Genomic DNA, 18,628 nt, shown 5'->3' with positions numbered 1-18,628 from the left:
GGTCGCTTGCACAACAAACATGAATTTAAAAAGCGGTGGGTCATCCTGTTGACAGGGCACACGGCCGGGCCCTTGGTTCAGGCGCTGGCCCAGAGTAATGACAGGTGGAAAGAGGGCGCGAGGAGACACCCACACGCCCTTTGGGGAAGGGTGAGCTCTTTGTCTTTTTCCACCTGGAAGGCAGGTTGTTTGTGAGGTGCTGGTGGGCCTGGGTGGGAAGGACAAGGCCCGACTCAGACCCTCCCCTCAGCCGTCCCCACCCTCCTGCAGGTGAAGCTGGGGTTTGAAGTAGTCTCTCGCGCTGAGAGGAGAGCTGGATGGAGGACAACAGATGGGGCCACCCAGCCCTGCTGCTCCGTCCGAGGGGAACAGGTGGAGCTGGGGCCAGAGCATGAATGCCGGCGATTCACGGTGCGCAGCAGGCGGAGTGCCCGCTCAGGCCAGTGACAGCTGGCAGCATGTGGATGGGGTGGGGAGGGGTGGGTTCAGCCTCAGGAAGAAGGCAGGAGACCAGGGAGGGAAAGAGGGGGAACTCCTTCTGCCCCCCTCCCCAGGCTGGGGCAGCTGACCTGCGAGACATAAGGAGACTGAGGAGATGCTCCTTGTGGGCCACCCGTCTCCCCCAACCCCCGCCGTCCTGGGCCTAACCCTAAACCCCAGGCATCTGGGCCATTCCAACAGCTGTGCCAGGCTTTTGGCTGGGCCAGGGCCCAGGCAGGGGACAAAAGCAGCTGCCACCGTCCCCTTGCAGACAGCACTAGGAGCACAAGGAGGTGAGGGAGGACAGGACAGGCCTCCGTTTTCTGTCCAGAATTTTCCTGTGTGCCCTGAGCCCTCGCCCGTTCTTCTCTAAGGGAAGTGACAGCGTAGAAAAGCAGCGTCTACTGAACACAGTGCCGCTGACTTTAGAGCCCAGCATTACGTCCTCCCATCAGCCCTTGTGAAAGCATCACACCTCCCATTTCACAGGTGAGAAAATTGAGGCACCTTCATCAGACACTTGAGAAGGGACAGAGGGACATTTGACGCCCAAATTATTTGACACTAGAGCCCAAGTTCACAGCCTCTGAGGGGGACTGAATTAGGGAAACGCCCAGCAGTCCCCCGGGTGGGTCTGGGCCCGACTTTCTCAGAGTCAGAACGGAGGGCACTCAGATCCAGTGGAAGCTGAAAACGCTTTTCTCCGGAGATTTCTCCCAGCAGGAGGGGTCTCAGCGCTGGGGCCTGGTTTCGGAGACTTGGCCTTGGATTGGACGGCAGGACCCAGTCTCCCCATTCTTTGGCGGAGAGGTTTGCTGGACATTCCTAGGGGGTCTTCAGCTCCCAGGTGAGCTCCCAGACCCCCCGAGGTGGGGCGCAGTGGATCTCTCCCTAAAGCTTTGCACGGACTTGGTTCCTCCAGCCAGCACAGGACCAGCACCCAGCAGGCAGGGAGCAGCCTCCTCGCCCCACGTCTGGGCTTCCATCTGGCCAGCAGGGGGACCCCGAGCCCCAGGCACCGCCCGTACGGGGCAGTTGCTCCTGGCTCTGGATGCATCCGAGCTCAGCAGTCTCACATCCCGCCCTGAGTCTCAGTTTCCTGCTCTGCGAAATGGGTACGTAACTGTACTTCACCAGCCACAATGTTAGGGTAAAAAGGTCTAAACAACAGAGCGTGGATGGGCTTCATCCTTCAGTTCTTGTCCTGCACGGCGTCACGGCTCCCTGTATGAGAAACGTGCAGAATAGGCAAATCCTTTGAGACCGAACGTGGCTCAGTCATTTCCAGGGTCTGAGAGGGAACGGGCAGGGTAGGAAAGAACTGGTAACAGCTGGAAGGTTTCGGGGGTGATGAAAATGTCCTAAATTAAATTAGGGTGATAGTTGCACAATTCCGTAACTGTACTAAAAGCCATTGAGTTGCACACTTTAAATGGGTGAACTTTATGACACAGAAGTTATACCCCAGTAAAACGTGGCTGGGTGCTCTGAATCTAATCTGGAACCCCGCCCCCGCTCCCCGCCACCGCCCACGTCTCCATGGCCTCCTCTCCCCTCGGCACATGCAGAAGCTGGTGAACATATTTCTTTTTATTGAGGAGCAAGAGGTGTGCTAGATGGGCAGGAAGGAGAAAGGGGGAACAAGGAAGGCCCGCTTCTCCCTGCCTTGATTGCCCCTCTGCCCTTGTGCCCTTGGTGTGTGAGGGTCTGGCAAGGAGGGTGAGTGGACTGGCCCGGACGAACTGGGCCGTGCCAGGGCCTCAGCTCTGCCGAGTCCGTGCCATGGTGAGCGACCAGGTCCTCCAGGTGGTGTGGTGGCAGGTGGATCCACCAGAGGCTGCCTCCAGGGTCAGAGAAGCCCAGATCCATGGCTGGCGCCCCAGGCTGGGGGCAAGGCAGGGGGGGTGGTGCTGCCTGATGAAGAGCTGCAGGTGCCAGGAGAGGCCGAGTCTTTTTTTTTAAATTATTTTATTTTATTATTATTTTTAATCCTCACCCAAGGATATTATTCCACTGATTTTTAGGGAGAGTGGAAGAGAGAGGGAAAGATGGAGAGAAATATTGATGTGAGAGAAATACATCGGTGGGTTGCCTTCTGCAGGCGCCCTGACCAAGGCCCGGGCCAGGGAGGATCCTGCAACCGAGGTACGTGCCCTGGACTGGAATCGAACCCGGGACCCTTCGGTCTGCAGGCCGACGCTCTATCCACTGAGCCACACCGGCTAGGGCCAGGCTGAGTCTTTCACTATGGCACGCGCCTGGGGCCTGGGGCCGGCTGTGCCAGCTGAGGGCCTGGGGCGGGGGTTGGGGGAGGCACAGGCTTTCGATGGATGCCGCCGCAGGGGAGTGATGAACCTCCAACACGGTGCCCCTGGGAGTGCTCAGGACGTCTGCGTAGCCTGTGGGAGAATTACACTACCCAGCTTCTCCAATGAGGCTCCGGGGAAGTTCACCGACGCCCTGTGTGTCTGAGGCAGCACTGGAAGTTACCCGCCCCGCACCCCCAAGGCACCTTTGGGATCTCTGTCCTGCGTGAGGGTCAGCCCTGGGCTGGGTGGGGCGTTGGGAGTCCTCAGTTGACACCGTGGACCACCTGACCTGAATCTGCAGCAGGAGGCAGACAGAGGGGACCGCGGTGGGGAAGGTGGACCTGGCTTCCCTGGCTGGGCTCCCACCAACTGGGCTGTGCTGAGAGGGAGCGGGTCAGGAGGGGCAGGAGACGGTGGTGTGATGGAGGTGACCTGGGGAGCAGCGAGGTGGCTTCCTGAGCCTGGGTACCCCGTCTGTACAAGGGAATGTGCTGAGAGATGGAGAAAGGATGGAAGGACTCCGGAGGGAGTGCAAAGTGAGGCACGGAGGATGCGAGCTGCTGGCTGGCTTGGGGGAGCAGGTTTCAGGACTGAGGAGCGGGAGGGGCAGTCGGTGAGGCTGGATGTGGGGCGCTGCACAGCTGGTGTAGGGGCGCTCCCCCCACCCCTGCTCCGGCATCCTGCATCCAGAAGGGGAGCGGACGCTTGGAGGCAGGATTCACACGGCGGAGGGGTGGGCGCAGGGAAAGCTCACGTTTTCCAGGCGTTCCTCACCCAGAATCACTTCCTTTGTTGAGCGGAGGGGGTGAGGGAGGAGATGGAGGGTGAGGAGGGAGGGGCCGAGGTGCCGCCGCCCCCGCCCCTCCAGTGTGCGGAGCCCTGTTGTCACTCAGCCCCGTGCCCTGGCGCCTGAGCCAAGTCCGCGCTGCTTCATCCGGACCTGGACTGGACCTGGACTGGACCTGGACCTGGACCTGGACCTGGACCTGGACCCGGACCTGGACTTGACCTGGACCTGGACCTGGACTGGACCTGGACCTGGCGGGCTGTCCGGGGCTCCCTGGGTGCCCCGCGCTGGCGGTGGCTGAGAGCCTGGCTGGGGGCTTGGACCGCTCAGGTGGCTGAGCGCTGCCGGCTTCCGTGACCTTGGACAGGTCTGTGCTGGCTCCGCATCGGGCTCCGGAGGGTGCGGGAGAGGGCGAAGCAGGCGATTAGGGAGCCCCCTTCCAGGGCGGGTGGGCGGCGCAGTCCTGCAGAGCTGGAGCGGGGCCAGGGTGCCGCTGGGAGCTGGCGCCCACGTCTGCGTGGCGGGCGGGCTGGTGCACACGGGGAAAGGGACCCCCGCCCGCCAGTGCCAGACTCAGACCCCAGACCCCCGTCCCAGGTGAGGGCAGGGCGCTGCCTCTTTAAAAGCGGCCGGGCAGAGCCTCCGCGCACCATGTGATGCTGGCGAGGCTGGGCCGGCGGCGCTGCAGCGGAGCGAGGACATGAGCTGCCGGCGTGGTGCCCGGAGCCCAGCCCAGCCCCGCGCGCCCGTGTCCCCAGCTCTGGGCGGCAGCAGGTGCCCCCAACTTTGGGCACCACCTCTGGGCCCCCTTGGCGGCCAGCAGGCAGGCTGGTGAGCTCCTGGCACCCTGATCTGGGGCATCGGTGGGCAAAGCCAGGCATGGGGACTTGGTGGGGCTTGTGCAGTGGGGCGGGAGGAGTGAGCGCTGCTGTCCCAAGTTGCTGAATGAAACCTCGGGGGCGGTAAGGGGAGGGACAGAGACTAGGCAGAGAGAGGGCCAGGGGTCTCACCAGCCCCGGCGGGCACAGTCTTGCCAAGTGGGCACAGCTCCAAGGGGAGGGACTCCCGGGGCCCCGTCCCCTGTGTCCCCTGCCACCCACAGCCTCCCCACCCCAGCTTCCTGACCACAGGTGCCCCTCGCCGATGTGCCCGGCCTCTGCCCGCCATGCCGCCCGTCTCGGCCTTCCAGGCCGCCTACATCGGCATCGAGGTGCTCATCGCCCTGGTGTCTGTGCCGGGGAATGTGCTGGTGATCTGGGCCGTGCGGGTGAACCAGGCGCTGCGGGACGCCACCTTCTACTTCATCGCCTCGCTGGCAGTGGCTGACGTGGCCGTGGGCGCACTGGTCATCCCGCTCGCCATCCTCATCAACATCGGGCCGCAGACCTACTTCCACACCTGCCTCATGGTCGCCTGCCCCGTGCTCATCCTCACCCAGAGCTCCATCCTGGCCCTGCTGGCCATCGCCGTGGACCGCTACCTGCGCGTCAAGATCCCGCTCCGGTGAGTCCCCAGCCGCGGAGGGTGCTGGCCACGCCCGTGCTGGGCAGTGTGAGGGCCATCTGGAGAGGACAGAAGGTGGACACAGCCCCCCGTAAGCCAGAGTCCTCTGGGCCAGGTGTCCAGTCCCCAGGCGCCTCCTGCCCTCTGCTCTGGGTGCTGGGCCGAGCTGTGGCGGAAGCAGGAGGATGCTGGTGGCTGGAGGATGGGGCCCGGGCAGTGCCCAGGAACCCCGAGCCAAGGTGCTGCTGTTCTCAGGGCACGGCCAGCTGTCCAGCCTGGGTGGGGTTTGGAGGGGCCACCAGGACAGTCAAGGTGAGCGCTGGGTGGACGAGCTGAGCCCACCAGTCCCAGGGGAGCATAAGGGGAGCAGGTTGCTGGGGTGGGGTCGTCTTGTGTGGAGGGTGCCCGCCAGGAGCCAGACAGGGCAGCCTTCCCGGAGACACTCAGCTCTGTGCCCGCCGGCTCCACCCTCCGGGCTGCCCTGGGAGCTGAGCAGTCAGAGTCCCTCTGCCCCACTCCCACTGCCGGGATCTCGGCTGCAGGCAGGAGGACAGAGAAGCAGGCCCCTTCTCTTGACGTCCTTGTTACGTCACAAACCCCTGCAGGTCTGCGGGTCACAGCACAGAGACCCACGCGTTGTGTCCAGCCCCACCGGGGTGGGTGGCCTGACGGTGGCCGTCCTCACGTGGGTGTCGCGTCCACACGGGGCTCCGTGCCCAGGACTTCCAGGCCACAGTCTCGTGACCAGGCAGTGCCCGGGCCACCAAGTGCCAGGGGACGCCTGGGCGCCCTGCCAGGCGGCCCTGTGGGGACACCCCGTGTGGCCCCTCTCAGTCCCGTCAGGTCAGCAGCCGAGGCGCTCTGGCCGTCGCTGGCACCTGCTTCCCTATCTGGGGCGCGGGGCCTCTGGCCTCACTTGGCAGTCTGCCCAGGCAGGCCCAGCCGCCCACGTATCTCCCGCTTGCGTTACATTCATGGAACTTTTCGGAGGTTTTTTTCATGCAGCATCTTTCCCTGTTCTCACCATGATCCTACTGGGAAGTGCCAGTGGAGCTGGTAAAGGGAAAACCCACACCCAGGGAGTGAGCCTGGGTCCCCCTGACCCCTAACTCCCCGGTTCCCCCACACCCAGCACCGAGATGCAGCTCTCTGCCCTGCCTCCCCCAGCCTCCAGCTTCCCTGGGAGGTGGGACAGAGACCGCTGCTCAGGGAAGAGGCAGGGACCGTGCCCCAGAACCCCACCGGTGGGCACTAAAGGGCCTTTGTGCTCCGTGGTCCCGGGTGGCAGTGGGCTGTGCAGGGAGGCTGGCCCTGCCCATCAGGGTGGCGGGACCTCTGAGCCGAGCACATAGTGTCCCTACATCAGGGAAGCGGCTCGGAATCTGTCTGGAGTGGGTGTGAGGGTGATCAAAGGCCTGGTCCCGATGTGACAGCGGCATGTGCCCCACTGGCCCGGGGGTGGCGGTGGCTGCAGGCCTGCCCCTCCCTCGGGGGCAGCTTCTGTGCTCTGGCCTGGAGGAATGAGGAGCGGGGGCCCCGAGAGGCTGTGTTCTTGGGCCGAGGCTGCTCCGGGCGTAGAGGCTGTGCCGGCAGGAGGCTGAGCATATGGACCTGCGTGCAGCCCTCCTGGGAGTCTCCAGCTGTGACCCCAGACAGGCACTCACTGCGGTCACTAAGGCTCGGTTTCCTCATCTATAAAAGGGTCCACGTGCATTTTACCTTCTTGCCGCGATGCCTGACAGGATAGGAAGCTCGTAGCGCCGTGCCTGACTGTGGTGCGCCCGCCGCACGCACGGGGTGGTTCGTTTGTCGTTGCGTCACTGTTCACATGGGGCTCTGAGGGTCTGAGCAGGGAAGCTCTGCCCCCCCCCCCCCGTCGTACTGTTACACAGTAGCACCCCCCCCCCCCCGTTTTCAGGGGGTGCCAAGGTGCCGTGAGGTCACATCTGCACTTGCCTTTTCTCCTTGGTGGGTCAGTGTCTCAGGGGCAGCGACGGAGGCAGCACGGCTTTCTGTGTGTTTCTGCTGTTTCTGCGGAAGCCGGGCTCGGGGTCTGGCACAGGACAGACCCTCAGGAAACGTGGACTGAACCAGATGAGTGAAGGGCTCACGCGGCTGAGCCTCCAGCCGGCCTTCTGGGTGCAGACCGTCTAATTCACCCTCTGCTGGGGCTGGACCTCCGTGCTTCTCCTGTGCAGCCCTGACCCGGCTGCCCTTCGCTCAGGCCGCCGCGCCGGTGCCCACGGCGAGGAACCTGTCTCCTGTGGGGGCTGGTCCCAAGCTGGGCTCCTGGAGGCCGGGCCTCGGGGAGGGGCCACTCCAGGGACTTGCCTGTCCTTGCTCCCTGCTGGTCTGCCTGGGTCACCTCTCAGCCAGGGGGCCCACCTAGCCCCCTGCCCTGGTGAGCCAGTCAGGTGAATGGGCCCTGGCACCAAGGAGGAACACTGCCCAAGCCAGGGGAAGGCATCTGGGTGACGTGTCCGTGGGCCCCTCACCAAGCCAGGACTGGTCTGGTCAGTCAACCAGAAATGCTATTTCCTTCCACTTGGCAGAGATACAAGAGAGAAAAGGGGTTCACAGCCAGGGCTGTGATCCAGTTCCCCCCAAACACAACAAAAACAAACCTCAAGGGGTGGATTCATCAATAACCTGTGGGCATTATTATGTACTCTGCATGTCATTTGCATAACAGCTCACATGCTGGGGGGCTGCTGCTGTCCCCTCAGCTCTGCTTCTGGGCATTCCCCCAGTGTTTCTTGGTGGCGCCTACCCTGGGGGGAGGGGCCGGCTGTGGGAGGGGTGCCAGCAGGGCTCCCTGAGCTAACCCTCTCTGTGGGCAGGAGACCCAGACGGGTGGGGTGGGGTGAGAGGTGGTGGGCGTTTGGGAGTCAGAACGACCCGAGTTTGAACCTTGCTGTGTTGCTAACTAGCTGTACAACCCTGGATAAGTTGTTCAACCTCTCTGAGCCTTTCCCCTCGCCTATTAGACAAAGGGGCTGGACACGGATGTCACGGGTCCTTCCAGCCCTCGGTGGCTCCTCCTTGTTCTCGCTCCTGACAGCGCTGTTTTGCGATCCTGGGACAGTCGAGTTGTGTTTTCAGCTCTGAGTGTTCAGAACTAGCCCGATGCTGTGTTTCTATCTGCTTTATCCACGTAACGCTCATAGCCTCTCAGCAGTAGACGTTACTGCAAATTCCTATTCTACAGACCCTTTTTTTTTTTTTAAGATAAATTGAGGTCTGAGGCTCAGGGAGGCTCAGAAAGTTGTGCAAACATCTGGTCACGGGGACACAGGGTTTCGCTCCGCCGTCCACCAGACGTCTGCAACCAGGGAGCCCCTGTGCGTCGTGAATCAGCCCCGAGAGGCTGCAGGGTTCACAGAGGAGTTCCTCACGGCTGTCAGCAGGGTGACCGCTCTCCCCTGGTCTTCGCTGATGTCCCCTGCCCCGCCCTCCCCCCCTCAGCCCATGCGCTCCCTCCCTCCGTCCTCCCTCCTCACCTTCACTCCAGTGGGCAGGGGAGCCCCTCGAGCCTTGCCTCTGTCCACAGCTGGAAGCCTGCCGGCTGGGCTGCTGACCAGGAAGCAGAGCCAGGCGTGGGGGAAGCCAGCCCGCTGGCCCAGCTCGGGCGGGAAAGGAATCTGGTAGATTAGGGTGTGTTCGCTTTTAGCCATCAGCATGGCCTCCTCCTGGACCAGCTGGGGCTTTTCCTGCCAGTGAAGTGCTCCTGGGCTGGGGCCCCGCGGGCTGCGGTCTGTGGCCTCAGTTCCCAGAACAATTGCTCTGTCGTCTGGGCACCTGCTCTCAGCCTCTCTGTGTGAGTACCGATGAGTCAGACGCCTGGAGTGGGAGACACCAGAGGAGCCGCAGGAAGCCCTGATGTCCAGCTTCTCACCAGCGAGGAGGAAGCAGAGACCCAGGGTTCTGGGGTGTTCAAGGTCACTCCTCCAGGAATCCAAGGTCACCGCCTCCCCCCAGTGCTGACCTGCTCCCAGCCTCTGACCCAAAAGGCTCAGCAGGAAGCTCTCAGCGACGACCCTTGGCAAGGAACAGAGCTGCGATGTGCAGCCTCCACGGGTTCCGTCAGCCAATCAGTGGTGGCTCGAGGGGGAGAGTGATGGGAGGATGCGGATTTGTGATTGAAACGGCAGCCCGGCCGGCATGGCTCAGTGGATGAGCATCAACCTATGAACCAGGAGGTCACGGTTTGATTCCCCGTCAGGGTGCCTGCTTCCAGGGCAGGAGGCAGAGTGTGGGTGCCGGTGCTGGGAGGTGAGGCGGGAAGCAAGGTCATGATGGAGAGGGAGGATGCGGGAGGCTGATGGAGAGTCACGGGTGAGAAATAACTCCCTCGGAAGTGGGACAGTGACTGAGTCAGGACGCTGTGCAATTGGGGGCAGCAGAACCGGCCCCTGAAGTCCCTGGAGACGCCCGCGGCACGGCCCGGGCACTGAGCGCTCGCTCCGTCACGGAATCGGAGGTGACGGATTCTGTGACGGGTGTGAGGTCACTGCCTTCGTGGAACCTGGACACCATGTGCAGGAGCCGCAGAGACAGCTGAGAAGAATTCGAGGGAGGGGTCCCCTGCATCCTCTGTGGCTTCTCCAGATTCCCGGGGGCAGTGAGTGTCCCGAGAGGCTCACGGGGGCCGAGGACTGAGGTGGGGGTGGGGCTGAGGCTCAGGGTCAAGAGTTCACATTTTCTTCTAAGTGCGCTAAGAAGCCTCAAAAGTGCTTTAAGCAGGGAATGACAGAAAACCAATTACACATTTAAAAGGTAAAAAGTCCTGAATAATTAGCGAGTGAGAGCCGGTGATGGAGGAAAAGCAGAGTCTGTCCCCACCACATAGGGCTGCTGGGTGGGTGCGGGGTGGTGCTGCCGGGTGGCGGGAGGGACGACGCGGCGGTGGAGGCTAGGGAGGTGGAGAGGACAGGAAGACCACAGCGTGTGAGCGGTAGACCCACCTGGCACTGGAGCGGACGTGCCAAGTGGGAGAAGGCATCGTGGGGGCGGAGGGGGTGCTGCGACCCCGGGAACACGAGGGTGAGGAAGGAGCTAGGGGAGATCTGCATCCTCGAGACTCCAGTGGAGCTTTGGCAGGTCCCGGGGCTCCCCTCTCGTTCACCCCTGCTCCTGTCCCTTCCTGTGGTCCGGCAGACGGGCCCTGCTTGCCCGGCTCAAGGAAGGGGTCCCTCGAAGGTCCAGCCGGCTTCTCGGAGCCTCTGGCTGCTCCAGCTGCTGTCACTTCTCTGGAGGCTGAGCCAGGGGTTCTTCCCCCGGCCAGGATCCACTTAGGACGAGACTCGGTGCGATGTCCTCCTGGTGGTCAGGAGGCTTTCAGCTGCCATGTGAAGGGCCTGGCAGGCCCCACGCTCAGTAATGGGGCTGTTACTTCTCCGGAGCTTGTTTTACGTGAACCGCGTGATGCTGTGGCCTCAGCAGTCCACTGGGCTCGTCAGAATGAGCTGCAAGCACGTGAGGGCAGGTGTGGCTCTCTCCTGTGTCCCCTGTCTTGTTCACTGTGCTCCTGTGCCTAACACACGCCTTAGTGGGTGGCTGAATCCGTGCCTGTTGGGGAGGAATGGAGGATGCTCAAGGGAGGAAAACCTTCCTGCTGGGGGGGGGAGGGGTAGCCCTGGAAGATGCTACTTGGGCATGTTCTGTCCACTCACAGGGCAAAGGCAGGTCCTGGAGGATGAAGGGCTATTTCCTTAAAGCATTCCCAAGAGATCAGAGCGTGTGGGGCGGGGGCGCAGAGCGGTAAAGGTCTCATGCAGCTCACCTGGCACGTTAGGGCCGTATCCTGGTCTCCCGACCCCCAGCACCTCCTGATTCTGGGGGGAGGGTTGTGACTAGCCCTCCACAACCCTCCTTGTCTCCCGAGGCCTCATGCTGGGCAGCTCCAGGCCCTGGCCTCTCAGGAGCAGAAGCAAGGCCCGGGTGCACCAGCTCCACAAGTCGCCCGGGCGGGGGGCGGGGGGGGGGTGGGTCGGGAGGAAAACGTCCCGAGTGTGTGGGGACTGGGCAGGCACACAGCACGGGCCTGTCCTCTGCAGAGTAAACACCCATCCGCCTCTGTGCCCCCCCGCCGCCACAGTCTCCCAGGGCCCCCGTGATGACAGTGGCTGAGAGGAACACAGACACCATTCAGAGCTGCTGGCAGGCCCAGGCCTGGGTATGACAAGTGGACTGAGCCAGGAGCCAGGGCTCCGAAGGCAGGACATCCGCCCCCCCTTTCATCACTGCCAGAGGTCACAGTGGCTTCAGGCAATTAGTGGTTGAGGGGGAGGTGTATTCACACATTCACACCTGTGTGTGTGGAGGGGTTATATCTTTACTCTTATTTTTAGAAATAAAAAAATGCTGTCCCGCCCAACCCCTCCTTCTCCCAGGCCCAGATGTGAGTCCCAGCCAAGCTCTGCTCCTTCCTGCATGCGCGTCCCCCTCCCTCCCATTCATCTCCCTGAGGGAGGAACATGGTTTACATGTTCAAGTCAGCAAGTGTCTTCTGGTGACACCAGCCCTGTCCTCCAGGGCACAGGCCCACAGGCTGATCATTCCCCAGCTGCCCCCACAGGAGGCCTGAGCAGGCCTGGCCCACACCAGGCACACAGCGCCCACAGCGCCTTCTACCTGTTCTCAAAACACTTCCCTGCCCCCTGGCCATCTCTTCTGGACCTGCCCAGGCCTTGGAGTGGAGAGAAGGGTAAGACCACTCACATAAACACCTCAGAAAGCTGTTCCCTTCTCTTGTCTGTCCAGTTCCTACTCATCCTTTAATACTCAGCTCAGACAACACCTCCTCCAGGAGGCCTTCCTAGTTTGCCTTCCTGTTCCCACAGGTCCATATGCTCCCCTGTTACACAGCCCTTGTCAAATCTCCCTCACTGGCCGGTGCGCCACTTGAGGTTGTGGTCCCAGCCAATCGTCTCTGTGCCCACAGTGCCCAGCATAGTTTCTGCCCATTCCTGGAATCTGATAAGTGGCCCAGCAAGTCACTGAATGGATGGTAGGAGAGTAGATTGACTCTTAAGCACCTAGTGTTTGACGGGCTCCGTGCTGAATACTTTGTATGGATTCTCTTATTTATATTCTTGCACAGTTTTACAAGAGGTACCAAGAGCATTTTATAGTAACAACTAGAGGCCCAGTGCATGAAATTCGTGCACGGTTAGGGTCCTTAGGCCTGGCGTGCGATCAGGGCCGATCAGGTTCCCCGCCTCCCCACCCCCCCTCCTCCTCCTTCCCTCGCTCCCTCAGCGCCCCTCCCCCGCCACTGGTCGCCCGCCATGTTCTGCGCCACCCCCTGGTGGTCAGCGCACATCATAGTGAGCCATCGAACTCCCCGTCTCCTGGTTGAACTCCCGAGGGGACACTTTGTATATTAGCCTTTTATATATATAGATATAACATATCACTATTTCCCACATTTCCTGAGAAAGCTGAGGCTAACAGCCACATACCTGCTAAGTGTAACCAGAACTGTCAAATGAATAGTTGAACAGATGAATGAAAAGATCCATATTCGAGCCTTGATGCCAACACTTAATGCTGAGTGAACTTGGGTAAACGACTTACCTGTTTGGGTCTCAGTTTCCATATCTATAAAATGGGCTTAATTCCAATCCCTACTGCAAATATTTGTCTGTAAGGCAGCGCTCTGGGAATGGGAAGGAAGAATAGCTTCATTGTTCAGGGTGAGCTGGCTCTGGGTGCATGGGGGAGGAGGGTTAGGTACCATGACCCTTCTCCCCCCTCATCCTCCCCCATCTGGTCTCTGGCCTGCAGTTCAGAGCTGCTCAAGGCCTGGCCTGATTGCTTGGCATTGAGCTGCAGGCCGAGTGTGGGAGTGTGAAGTTAGGAGTGGGCTGACCCGCTTCCTCTCTGTCTCCCACCCCCTGGAGCTGCTGGATGATGCACGTGAGGCTTGGTGATCAGGGGCCAGTGGGCAGGGGGCAGCCAGCGGAACGGAGGCTTGCACCCACAAGAACTCCCTGACCCACGAGGTGGGGAGGCACCGGGGCTGCTCCAGGGCCTTGAGGGTCTGCCTAGGAGTGCGCCTCCCCCACCGCTGAAGTTGCATCAGCCAGGAGGAGACCTTCTCCAGGCCCCCCTTGTCCCGTCAGAATGTGACCCGAATGTGAACTCAGTTTGCAGTTAAGACATGAAAAATGTTCAAGGGAAACATCTTTGAGGCGACTCAAGAGTCGGGGAGCCCCTCCCATCTGGGGGAGGCTGGGAGAGAAGAGATCCCACAATCCGCCAATAAAGAGGGGAACTCGGGACTGGGATCCCAGAGCCCCGAGCTCAGGGCCTGGTCTGCCCCTGGCCCACTGGACAAGCTCCTCATCGGTCAGGGGACTGGGGTCACGGCCCAACGCCTTAGGGTGCTCAGCACCAGGGCATGGGGGTCAGACTGCCACGCTGGCCTCCCAGCCTCAGCTCTGCTCTCACCTCAGCAAAATCTCTAAGCCTCAGTTTCTTCATCTGTAAACTGGAAAGACTAACATGTGCCTCGTGGGACTGTAGAGGCTCAGAGGTAAAAACTCCCCTTCTTCCCCTTTCTTGCAGCTGCTGGGAGAAGGACGAGGGGTGGACAGTGGTGTCCGCACGCCTGTCTGTCCGCCTGCATGGTTGGGGTGGGCAGCTGACACGCCCATCCACAGTGAGGCTGGAGGGTTCCTTTACACGGACGGACAGTGTTGGCGCTCAACCAGGGGGAAGTGACTGCGGCGGCGCGGCTGGGAGTCACAGAGAGCCCTGTGCCCAGGGGAGGGCGGGTCTTGTCGCTGCTCGGGGCACAGTGCCAGGGGCCCTCCCTCTCTGCTTTGAGCTGGTCTGTGAGACCCACCGTGGGCCGGGGTTGGGGTGCCTGCCAGCTGACAGTCTCCTGGACGTTGGGGCAGCTTGGAAGTCTTGTTTGCAGCAAATTTAATTTTATTTATTTTTGCAAGGCTGGTGTCCACACCATTTCACAAATACAGATATTGAGAAGCAGGGCGATCAAGGGACTTGAAAATAAGAGAGTAAGTAGGAAAATGGTATCGGAACACCTGCTGGCAGACCCCGAAGTGGATGCTGTATGATAACCGTGCTCTCAGCCACTGTCCCAGGGAGTGTCCCCGCTGAGACCAGGTGACGAGGGAGATCGGCCCCCAAGCTGAGAGGGTGAAGCCAGGACCGAGGCTGCTGGTGGGCGCAGGCTGGCGTGGTTTCCTGTCGGCCCCGACTGCTTCCTCTCTGGACCCAGGGCCTGATTGTGCTCCTCTGCGCGCTGCCTGGGTCACAAGGGCAGGGAAGCTAAATCTGGGTGTTGCTAGCATCATGGCAGCAGAAATAACCCACCAGGCGCTCGGAGGTGAGAGGTGGAGATGGGCTCAGGGAGAGGCACACTTCAGGGCACGGCCAGTCTCCACCCCAACACCAGCCCACTCCGCTGTGGCTCGGGATCTCCCTGACCCGTCCTGGGCCTCGGTTTTCCCATCTGTGAAATGGCACCAACAGAAGCCCTATGAGTGGTGCTGCGTGCCCTGTGCCCTGTGAGGGGGAGCCTCTGCCTGCTCCGTCTCCCACCTGGTCCCGCCTTTTTCTCTGGGTGTGCTGGGGGATGCTCTCTATGGCAGGGGGTTCGCGGTCCTGTTTCCTACGTGATCCAAGATGATGCCTTTCCTCCTGGGCTCCTCTGTAGACCAGGTTGGGCCGGCTTCTTGTGAGCCAGATCCGAGTGCCAGGGGCCTGGGGAAGCTCGGGGGGAATGTGGGACCAGGAGGCTCTGTCCTCACTTCCTCACGGCCTCGGCCTCAGGGGTTCAGGGCCTGAACAGGGCCTTGCAGGCTCTGACCCGAGTTGCAGTTCCGCGTTCAGCCCCCAGCGGTGTGACCTTGGACGAGTCACCCTGGAGAGTGGCCCGAGGAGGGAAGGAGACAGCTGGGAAACCTGGGAGGTGGCGGCAGACGCACGCACTCCATGTCACAGTCGAGGAAACAGGCTCTGAGAGGCGGAGGATTCGCTGACAGCAACTGGAGTCTGAGTCAGACCTTGTCCCTCTAGTGCGGCCTCTGTTGGGGAAGCGGGAAGCCATGGAGGTCAGGGGTCAGGGGTCAGGGCTCAGGGTTGTGGAGGGACAGGTGTGGTATCTGGCTTTCAGGGACCTGAGAGCTGGTCCTGGTGGACCAGAACCTTCCGAATGGCCCACGTTGTGGGGATTGGTGTGGCTCCCCATCACCCGCCGAGGCTGCCGCGGGTCCGGCCTGTTCAGTCCCCAAGGCCCATTGCTGCCCGCAGTCTGATGTTCTTTTTCCAGCTCTGAGCACTGTGCTTTCAAGCTTTCATGAATGGTGGGTGGAAAAAAGGCTCTGATTTAATAAGCTCCCTCTCCCCTTCCCTTCCCCCGTCTCCCCCTCTCTGCCCTCTCCCCCTGCCCCCCATCCCCCCACTGTCATTGAGGTCCCCACCCAGGGTCCTGGCCCATGTGAGTGCTCTGCAGGGCTTTGCTGAGGTGGGGGAACTGACTGAGAATGAGTTGCATGATCTCCCCTCAAAGGCCTGGCTCTGGGACACTGCCAGGCTGCTGCCAGGCTCCCTGCCGCTCCATTCAGGGTTGCAGGCCACACCCCCAGAGAACAGGCTGTTCCCCCTGCACCAGGGCGAGAGCAGAGGGCTGGTCCTGCAGCAGAGGACCTGAGGCTGGACTCCTGCTAGGACCTCCTAATTACGTGGCTGAATGTGTTGGACGGGGGCGGAGGCGGGAGCGTGGACTAGAAATGCTGAGGCTTCTGCAAAGGCCCCCTCCCTGTCTGTGTGTGGGGGTGGGGGACAGTGGGGTGGGGGACAGTGGGGGGGGACAGTGGGGGGGACAGTGGGGGGGGACAGTGGGGGGGGGACAGTGGGGGGGACAGTGGGGGGGGCAGTGGGGGGGGACAGTGGGGGGGGACAGTGGGGGGGGACAGTGGGGGGGGACAGTGGGGGGGCAGTGGGGGGGGACAGTGGGGGGGGACAGTGGGGGGGGGACAGTGGGGGGGGGACAGGAGGGATGGAGAGGAGCAGGAAGCCTCGACCCCCCTCCTGCTTCTCTCACCCTGAAGGTGAGCTAATCTCTCTCATGTTTGCAATGTTTCCTATTCATTGGGCTCGTTCTGTTCCTTCCCAGCGCCCCTCTCCTTCTGCGCTCTCTGGTTTTAACGGAGCATTGTGCAGGAATCTGCCTCAGTGTCACTGGAGGCCCACTGTGTGCCCTGCAGGGATGGTGGCAGGTGCGAGGAACCCACATGGGACCAGGCCTGGTTCCCACCCTCTGCGTACTTGCAGTTAAATGCTCAGGGAGGAAAACAGAGAATTGGACTGATCGATCCTCAGGGGATCCGCTCCACCCCTGCATCCAGCTGGGCCGGCGGGGTCCCTCCCACCTCCCACCTCCCACCGCCCACCTTCCACTGCACCAGGCCCTCCTGCCCCAGCCCCATGGCTGGAGGGGTGGGGGCGGGAGCGGGGCGACAGGAGCTCCTCTGTGCACAGCTGGCTGAGGAGCGCTGGCTCCTGGTTGGTCCTGGCTGAGACCTCGTCACCACCCTGCAGGTGCGGCTCAGTGAGTGCCTGTGTGTAGCCAGGAGGAGAGAGATGTGCCCGGGCTGTGGTGCAGCAGGAGCCACTGAAGCTAGACCCCAGGGTGGACTTCCTGATGTAAAAGCAGGGGTCAGGGGGAGGTGCTGGGCCAGCTCCCACTCCCACCCAGTCCCTGCTCGACTCAGACACCAGTGAGACAGACCAGGAACACAGTGCATTCTGTCCTGAGGCGGAGCTGGGTGGGGGAGCTGGGTACAAAGTGGATACTGAAGCCATGCAGACAGCCTCCCAAAGTGAAACAAGTATCGTTTTGTTTTGTTGTCCCAACCAGGGGTGTCCTGCGGGAGGTGTGTGTGTGTGTGTGTGTGTGTGTGTGTGTGTGGTGTGACACCAGTTGGCACCAGTTGCTACTGCTCACCTGGGGGGCCTGGCTCAGTCACTGCTCCGCTCGTGGCCAGTGAGCTGGCCGAGTAAGCCTCTCACCCCATTGGGCCCCAGACCAGACCCAGGACAAGGAACTGAGACCAGATGGAGGCACCAGCTATTAGCTGGGGGGGGCACAGTTTGAACTCAGATCTGAGTCCTCAGCAAATGTTTATTTCTCTCTCCATCCCATGGGGCGCCCCATCTTCCCCTCCTTGGGCGAGTAGCTAGAGTGCGACATCCTTAGGGGGGCGCCCTTCCGGGGAACTGAATGTGCCTGACTCCTCCCACCCACGCTGGTTCTCTATTCCTCCCTCCCTTCCCTGGGTGCCCAGCTGGCCTCGCATTCAGTCCCACATCATCCTGCTGAGGACACAGCTGCCGCCAAGGGGAGGGGTTTCACCAAGGCCAGCTCACTCCCTCCCGGCCTGACCCGGACCCTGGTCTCCTGCCGATAGCACGAGTATTCCAGGCAGGAGGCCGCTCTGGGGTCCTGGCCTGGCTGCTTCAGGTGCAGGCCCCCCTCGCTGGGCAGTGTGGTCCCTCTCTGCGCTCTGCAGCCCGGGACGGGACGATGAGATGAGACGTTACACAGTTCAGCTCTCTCCTGCATGCCAGCCAGGCTGTGGGACTCTGCCACCTCCTGTGGGTGACCACGGTCCGGTCCGCTCCTTCCCCCATGTCGCCAGGCCTTCCACGTCACTGGGAAGGAATTCTACCTCCTGGTGCTGTGGACGCCCCGGGCAGGCCTGGCTGCACAGCCTCTCACAGGTCATTGACTCGCTGCGCAGAAGGATGGATTTTTCCATCCCGCCCGATGAGTCGGAAAGTCACCACAGCAGGTGGGAGCATCCTGGCTTTACGTGGGGCTGGAGAGCCAAGTCTCTGGGCAGGAAGTGGCTGGAGTGCTGAGGTCAGGGCACAGTTTCCCGGGGTAACCGCCGGCTCAGACGCCCTCTTCCCCAAGGACCGCAGCCACTGGATGTGGGGCCCGCACCCGGCCTCGGGGGTCAGGAACTTCCTCCCAGCACCCACTCCCTGTGGACTCCTCTGGGTCAGAACTTCTGAGCAAACCCAACGCCCTCGTTGTCCGAGTGGGAGCACCAGGGACAAGGCACCCATGAGGTCGGTCCCTGTGCCACCTCTGAGGGTGGGGTGTGGCCTTAGATGCTTCAGCACCAGCTGGCCCCTCCCCTGGGAGTTCCCTTTGCTCAGGGGCTGTGCCTCCCATCAGACAGGGCTCCCTGGGGCAGGAGCTGTCTTCCTCCTGCTCCGCCCAGATGCCCAGAGGCAGGAAAGGGGCGGGAACTGAATGGGGAAGGGGTGGGAGGCACCCAGGGAGACTCGTCTTTCGCGCCAGCCAGCCGTGGGTTATTTGTCCTCCCAAGTGACCAGGAGCGGCTCCCAAGGCCCATGACATTGAGAACCTGGGGACCATTCTGCTCCCTCCTCCAAGGAGCCCCCTCCCCCGAGCGCTGCGGGCGGCCAGGCTCAGACGTGCCCTTTGGGATGTGTGACGCAGACATTCCCCGATGCCGGGTGATGCCACGGGCCCAGGCAGAGA

At 61.9% G+C, this 18,628-nt stretch overlaps 1 protein-coding gene across 3 annotated transcripts in view; it reads left to right on the top strand.

Moving 5' to 3' along the window:
- The first annotated feature begins 2,473 nt into the window (after positions 1-2,473).
- The window catches only part of ADORA1 (adenosine A1 receptor), a 24,905-nt gene continuing 8,750 nt past the window's right edge, over positions 2,474-18,628 (top strand). The window contains exons 1-2 of one of the 3 annotated variants that reach the window (XM_080651237.1): positions 2,474-4,407; positions 4,693-5,079. In XM_080651237.1, coding sequence (XP_080507363.1) covers positions 4,277-4,407; positions 4,693-5,079 — 518 coding nt within the window. In that variant the 5' untranslated portion in view covers positions 2,474-4,276. The remainder of the gene's footprint in view (positions 4,408-4,692; positions 5,080-18,628) is intronic. The other 2 variants (XM_080651239.1, XM_080651238.1) reach the window with 2 other exon arrangements.

Source organism: Plecotus auritus, assembly GCF_963455305.1.
Source record: "Plecotus auritus genome assembly, chromosome: 14".
NCBI classification, from domain to species: Eukaryota; Metazoa; Chordata; class Mammalia; order Chiroptera; family Vespertilionidae; genus Plecotus; species Plecotus auritus.
Note: the sequence above shows the minus strand (reverse complement) of the source record. Positions and strands in the feature narration are given on the sequence as shown.